This window comes from Engraulis encrasicolus, chromosome 10 (assembly GCF_034702125.1).
Source record: "Engraulis encrasicolus isolate BLACKSEA-1 chromosome 10, IST_EnEncr_1.0, whole genome shotgun sequence".
NCBI lineage: Eukaryota > Metazoa > Chordata > Actinopteri > Clupeiformes > Engraulidae > Engraulis > Engraulis encrasicolus.
Genome location: NC_085866.1, coordinates 10113301 through 10120800, shown reverse-complemented (window position 1 = coordinate 10120800; position 7500 = coordinate 10113301). Strand labels below are relative to the sequence as shown.

The 7500-nt window shown below is 44.1% G+C and overlaps 1 protein-coding gene across 3 annotated transcripts in view; it reads left to right on the top strand.

Moving 5' to 3' along the window:
- The window catches only part of prkcz (protein kinase C, zeta), a 262892-nt gene that overhangs the window by 158926 nt on the left and 96466 nt on the right, over positions 1 to 7500 (top strand). For all 3 annotated transcript variants that reach the window (XM_063209570.1, XM_063209571.1, XM_063209573.1), the window contains one exon: positions 1203 to 1397. In XM_063209570.1, the coding sequence (XP_063065640.1) occupies positions 1203 to 1397 (195 nt within the window). The remainder of the gene's footprint in view (positions 1 to 1202; positions 1398 to 7500) is intronic.

The window sequence follows — 7500 nt, the reverse complement described above, 5'->3', positions numbered from 1 at the left end:
TTTGTGTGCGTGTGTGTGTGTGTGTGTGTGTGTGTGTGTGTGTGTGTGTGTGTGTGTGTGTGTGTGTGTGTGTGTGTGTGTGTGTGTGTGTGTGTGTGTGTGTGTGTGTGTGTGTGTGTGTGTTTAGAGAGGCTTCATTAAGGTGGGGGGTCTGGGGGCCCTCCCCCAGAAAGTTTTGCATTTCTTAGATGTAATTCCCTGCATTTTAACGTCCCGTGTCCTGTTTCAGCTCTATACAGAACCCATACTTTTATCTCTAAATTCTGGAAAACGATTCTGTATTTCAAGGGGCTTGTGGGGGGCCAGAACCTTGCTGTCTAAGGGCCGCATCTGGTAGCCTCGCGTGCCATAGTTCCGCCAAGACACTTGGCTCCGCACTACATCTGGTACCTGTCTTCTGTAGAGCAATGTTGATCGGTAGGATTTGCGGCGGTGTTCTGACAAACGGTCTTACATTGTAATTTTATCCTACGGTAGGATGTTCTGTCAGACATGTCTGTTAAATGGTCCTACATCGCCATAGATAGACGTCAGACATGTTTGTTCAACAACTCATAAGTGAAATCCTGATCTTTCCGAAAATGTCCTTCCTACTTCCTGCAATCGCGTCAGATCAAACAAAGTCCAGACCATGAATACGAAATGGAAATGGTAGTATTATGGGATGGTCAGGACCAGGCTACGCATCTGGCCCCAGGGCCGCCATTTCGAATAGCCCTGCTCTAGACTCTAGGTGTGGACATTAGTGGTGTGGATCGGCACTGCCCTCACGATCCGATTCGATCACGATTCGGGAGGTAGCGATTCGATTCTATGTGATCCGATCCGATCCGATCCGATTCAATTCTACAATGCATTGCAATGCATTACATTTCTACTGAAAGCAAAGCAAATGTTTAATCAGTCATGATGAGGCAATACAATTAGTCAGATACTGAGCAACAATTTATTGGCTGTTTTCTGTATCAGTCTGTTTCAGTCTGTATCAGTCTTGCAATGTTTTGAAGTGCTTGTATTTAATTTAACATTCATTTGCTCCCGAAATATCCATGGAAGTAATTTAAACTTAAAAAAATTGCCGGATCGATTCTGGAACTTGCCAGATCGATTCTGGATCGTCCATTCCCCGCATTGGATTGGATCGCCGGATCGATCATTGTTGACACCACTAGTGGACATGTGTGTGTGTGTGTTTACTGCAGGAGCTGAAGGCGGTGGTAGACGGCATAGACGGCGTGAAGATCTCGGACGGCGGCGGGCTGGGCCTGGGGGACTTTGAGCTGATCCGGGTGATCGGCCGCGGCTCCTACGCCAAGGTGCTGCTGGTGCGCCTCAAGAAGAACCACCAGATCTACGCCATGAAGGTGGTCAAGAAGGAGCTCGTACACGACGACGAGGTGGGCGGCCAGAGAGTGTGTGTGTGTGTGTGTGTTTGGGGGGTGTCTGTGTGTGTGTGTGTGTGTGTGTGTGTGTGTGTGTGGGGGGGGGGGGGGGGGGGGGGGGGGGGGGGGGGTCTGTCTGCCTGTGTGTCTGTGTGTGTGGGGGGGGGTGTATTGAAGGTGCCATGAAGGTGGTCAAGAAGGAACTCCTACACGACGACGAGGTGGGGGCCTAGAGAGTGTGTGTGTGTATGTGGTTATTGCTCCAAGTGTATTTATTTATGAAAATGTTTAAATTATATGACATTAGATTCTTTTGTGTGTTTTCTTCCAAATAATATCTTTATTAATCATTATTTATTATTCATCATACTCCTTGGTTCTATATTATACTCTTACTCTGAACTGTACAAATAATCTGTGGCGTTATTTATAGACTTGCCCACAGATTAAAATGTGCAGGTGCTGCCCTCTGTGAATGATTAGAGTAATCTAAAACAACATCATATGGTCTTTAGAATTACCAACCCAGACACTAGCAAAACATAGTAAATCCACACTGTAAATATCATTTTAGCAAGGTAGTATTTTGCTCACGCCTGCAGTCACCTCAGAGTGGTCATTGGAGGTATTGCAATATTCTATGTTGCCCTCTGCTTGGTTACAGAGCGGTCTATAGTCACACAGCTAGCAAAACATAGTAAATCCACACTGTAAATATCATTTTAGCAAGGTAGTCTTTTGCTCACGCCTGCAGTCACCTCCGAGTGGTCATTGGCGGTATTGCAATATTCTATGTTTCCCCCCTCTGCTTGGTTACAGATAGTCAGACAGCATAGTCTGTAGTCCCAGCCTTCACCACAAGATGGTGGTGTTGGATAGCCAATGCAATTTAGTGCTTTTCAACTGTCTGGCAGCTTGTAGGATGACTCAGAGGCTCTAGATTGGATTCCAAGAGTTTTTGCGTAGGTTTATTCTCCAACATGGCATTGGTATAGCTGCTTTTTTTGCCCTGGCAACAACAAGTCACTCGCAATCTGTTGTACGAGGGGCTCTTATCGCTTTGGAATTGGCATTGGAATTGACAGTGGTGTACCGTTATCATGTACCCACACATGTATGTAAACACGTGTGTAAATGTATTAATGTTGTCTTTACGGGTTCACACTCAACACGAGCCAACAGTCTCTACGTAGGATTAATATAGGCCGATTATTTCACATGAATTAAAGAAATGAACCATAATAAATACACATTTTACAAATGCAGTGCCAGTTCACTTTCCTCAGTAATGGAAAAGATGAGACCTTGGTGTCAATGTTGAGGCAGTAAGTGCCAGTGCACAAACGCCTATGGCACATAGTGGACATCTATGGGGCTGTTGTTCAGTTTCAAGTCAAGTCAACTTTTATTTGAGGCTCTGGATTCTGTGTGTGTGTGTGTGTGTGTGTGTGTGTGTGTGTGTGTGTGTGTGTGTGTGTGTGTGTGTGTGTGAGAGAGAGAGAGAGAGAGAAGAGAAGAGAGAGAGAGAGAGAGAGAGAGAGAGAGAGAGAGAGAGAGAGAGACGGAGACGGAGACGGAGAGAGAGAGAGAGACAGAGACAGAGAGACGGGTGAACAGATCAGAAACCGACCGGAAAAAAAAGGAGCCAATTTCTGGACTTTGCCTTCTCCATTGGATCGTGTTACATTCTGTTCAATAAATTAGTCTTAGCAGAAATACAGTAATTGGACAGCAAAACAATAGCGGCCTATCTATCATGCCATTGGCCCATCTGGCAGAGGAAGTGTTTTGGGATGGTGATGTAGGAAGGCCATGTTGTGTTCTGCACCAAGGTACCGTACCCCACTCACTGCCTTGAGCGGAGCCCTGGTGTCGCCCATGGAACATGCAATACAAATACAACACAACACACTCACTCACACACTATGTCTTTGTTATGTGCAGGCACACACGCACGCACGCATGTATACACATAAGTGCGTGTGTGAGAGCACACACACACACACACACACACACACACACACACACACACACACACACACACACACACACACACACACACACACACACACACACACACACGCACTGACACACACTCACCCATGCACACACACACACACACACACACACACACACACACACACACACACACACACACACACACACACACACACACACACACACACACACACACACACACACACACACACACACACACACACACACACACACACACCCTTAGACACACAGCACAGTCCTGGTTCAGCTCCAGTCTGTAGGGGTGCAGATGAAATCATGTTGTGGAAGGAGAGAGAGAGGGAGAGAGGGAGGTAGAGAAGGAGAGAGAGAGAGGGAGGGAGAGAGGGAGGTAGAGAGAGAGAGAGCTTTAGTGCTCTTGTGGGTTGGCCCAGCTCTCTTTGCCCACAGAAACCTGTGCAAGCACCAGGAAACATAAGCACACACACACACACACATACACACACACACATACGCACGCACGCACGCACGCACGCACGCACGCACGCACACACACACACACACTTAGACGCACGCGCACACACATACAGAGGCCTTCAGCCACACACACACACACACACACACACACACGCACGCACACACACACACACACACACACACACACACGACACGCAAACACACGCACACACTCAGAGGCCTCCAGCCACATGCATATACACACATCTACACTCAAACACACACACACACACACACACACACACACACACACACACACACACACACACACACACACACACACACACACACACACACACACACACACACACACACACACACACACACATACATATATACACACACACACACACACACTGCATAGGTAAACATCCTCCAAGCTAAACATGACAATGTCCAGAGCAGATGATTAAAGTGTTATTTAAGAGGATTTACGTGTATATGCCATTTATATCCATGTGTGTGTGTGTGTGTGTGTGTGTGTGTGTGTGTGTGTGTGTGTGTGTGTGTGTGTGTGTGTGTGTGTGACTGGAAGCTTCTTTCTTTGTGTGTGTTTTGTGTATGTGTATAATTCTCTCTCTCTCTCTCTCTCTCTCTCTCTCTCTCTCTCTCTCTCTCTCTCTCTCTCTCTCTCTCTCTCTCTCTCTCTCTCTCTCTCCTCCTCTCTCTTTTGATCTCTCTTTTCAATAAATTCCGTCATGGTTGCATTTAAGCATCACAAACATGGCGCCGTCTCTAATAGACTTGAGTGTAATTGGCTCTGCTATCTCCTGGGCTCTGATCACTGGGGCGCAGTGTGCCCTGTGAACTTCAAAGATGTCACGACTGAACTGAACTGCGCCAGAGATCACAGAATCATCGAATAATAGGGTACCACAATGAAGTGCGTACTGTAGGTTCAGAGTAGTACTTAACGTAGAGTCACTGTGCACAACCACTGTCCAGGCGTTGGTGATGTGCAGTAAAAGTAATCTAAGTAAAGGAAGGATGAATCACCACACACATGGGTATTCTTTGCAGTTCATTGGGCCCTTTTTGTACAACACTACTCTGAACCTAGTAATGGAAGGATCAATCACCGCACACACACTGGTATTCTTTGCTGGTAGTTTTCGAATAAAAAGAGTAGTGTTGTACAAAAAGGGGCCCAATGAGGGGCCCAATGAGGGGCCCAATGAACTGCAGACATGCACTCTAGCCCGACTACCATGACTGCAACTCTCTTTGCCAATCCACTTCTCACAGGTGCACCTTGTAATATTTGTAGCAGTTTCTTTCCAGAATTCATGCCGCCCATTCACAAATATTACCTTTTTCACGAATACTTACCACCACCATCACATTCTAAATATTCATTATGACTTGGGAAATTGTAATTTTTATACATGAAAAGGGGGATCGTCACAATGTCCGCCATGTCTGTAATTTCTAGAAAAAGACATTTAGTTGCAAAACTTACTGTACTTTGGTCATACTAGTAAATATTAGTTTATTATTTAGTAAATACTCATCATCAAACTTGGCAATAGAGAGCACAGTTTCAATGAGCAGCATAATTGCAATACCTCATCTGGCCACCATCCTATACAGTGCACCTTTAATGAAATGTCTGCATACTCTATGCTACTGTATGAAGCTACACTTAATCCAACCACACTCTCTTTCAGTCACCTGCTAACATATCGTCACTGTCAGGCAGAAATCTTGTAGCTCCAATTTTCATGTTTTTTTTATTTATTAATTTATGAATCACTACTTTCTAAATAAATAAACATTTCAACATTAAAGTTGGTTATTAAATAATGTATCACACACATGTACTCATGTGGACTGACCAGTAGTGCTGATTTATATTTTATAATGAACAAATATAAAATATTTTTTAAAAGTGGAGTGCAGTGGAGATACAAGGTTTCTGCTGGGCAGCGATGATATTCCTGTACCAGGAGGAATCATGTGTGGGTATAGACTGGCTATTGCAGCTTCAAAGCTCTCCGATTATTTGGTCTGCCTCCTTGGGTTGTCAAACCATTTCTGCAAAGGAGATGCAAGGGGCATGTCTAGCTCGCGTTCAGTTAATGATTTTATATGATGTTGGTTGAAATGATAATCGACAAGACCACCCATTACTTCACTCACCTGCTAACTGAACTGGCGTGTCATTGCCTTAAAAACATGCCCAGCCGAGCAGTGGGAAATACTCCAAACTGATTGGTCTCCTATCTCGATAGAATTTGAACTGTTCTAGATAGTGTGCATGGCCAGACTTTGTACAGCGTCACAGTTAGTATGTTTGGACCAAGGTTAGGTACCCTATACCCTCATCCATGGCTGAAGTGCCCTTGAGCAAGGCGTCTAAACCCACATTGCTCCACTGCAACCAACACCTATAGCATCTAAACAACTGCAACAACTACTATCAAAGTGTCTGATGAGTTTAATGTAGGCCTACGCAGCGGGTGTAGTCTACTTTTTTGAAGTGGGTATACTGTATATTCGAGCATTTTTTGAAGTGGGTATACTGTATATATTTATGCTATTCTAAACAATGGATCAATCCATTTTAAGTGGGTATACTGAAGCCCCTAAAATTTAGAAGTGGGTATACTCCGTATACCTGCGTTCTACGTAGACTACACCACTGGGCCTACGTATTGTTCTGTAATGTACAGGTACTGCAGTAGCATAGCACATTGGTCAATAGGTACATTAGGTCCATAGAAACACAGTGCACCTAACTACATTATTGTACAATATACATTGGAGGTGCACTGTCTAATATTTTTACTAGTTTATTTCCAGAATCCATGCTGCACATTCACAATTCTTACCTTTTTCATGAATACTTACCACCACCATTAAATTCTAAGTATTCATTCACACTGCGAAAATGACACGTTTCATACATGAAAAAGGGGATCTTCTCCATTTCCACCATTTTGAATTTCCAGAAATTAAAAACTTACTAGACAATGTATAGCACAGTTGCAATACCTACTTTGGCCACAATCCTACACAGTGCACCTTTAAGTAAAGTACAGTGAATGTGCAGTTAGTACGTTTATAGTATATAAAAGTACATAGTACATACAAAAGTTCTGTTTGCAGAACTGCTATGTGGTGTAATGCAAATGCGTACAAGTACAAGTGCACGTATACAGTTCAGTCTGTGCAGTGTAATAATAATAATAATAATAATAATAATAATAATTGTATTTGTATAGCACTGTGTCATACAAGGCATGTAACTCAAAGTGCTTAACAAATGGGAAAAAAACATTGTTAGAGATAGATTTAAAAGGAGAGGAGAGATAGATTTAAAAGGAGAGGTATAGAGGAGAGGCAGAAAAAGCAGGAAGGCAGAGGAAGAAGAGATAGACAGAGAATGTAGAGTCATAAGGTCAACGTAGGTTAGGACCAGGATTCTTAGATGTGTAAGGTCCATAGTGGCTGGGCCTATCATAAGTCATAGATAGTCACACAGAGATTGGGCGCTCAGGTGCGGCCCCTGGTGGCATCAGGGGTGAGGAAAAACTCCCTTTCGCTTGATTCATAGTTTGTGAGGGGGAAAAAAAGCTCAGTGAGGTCTGAGAAAAAAGACCCCCTGTAGTCAGGAAGAAACCTC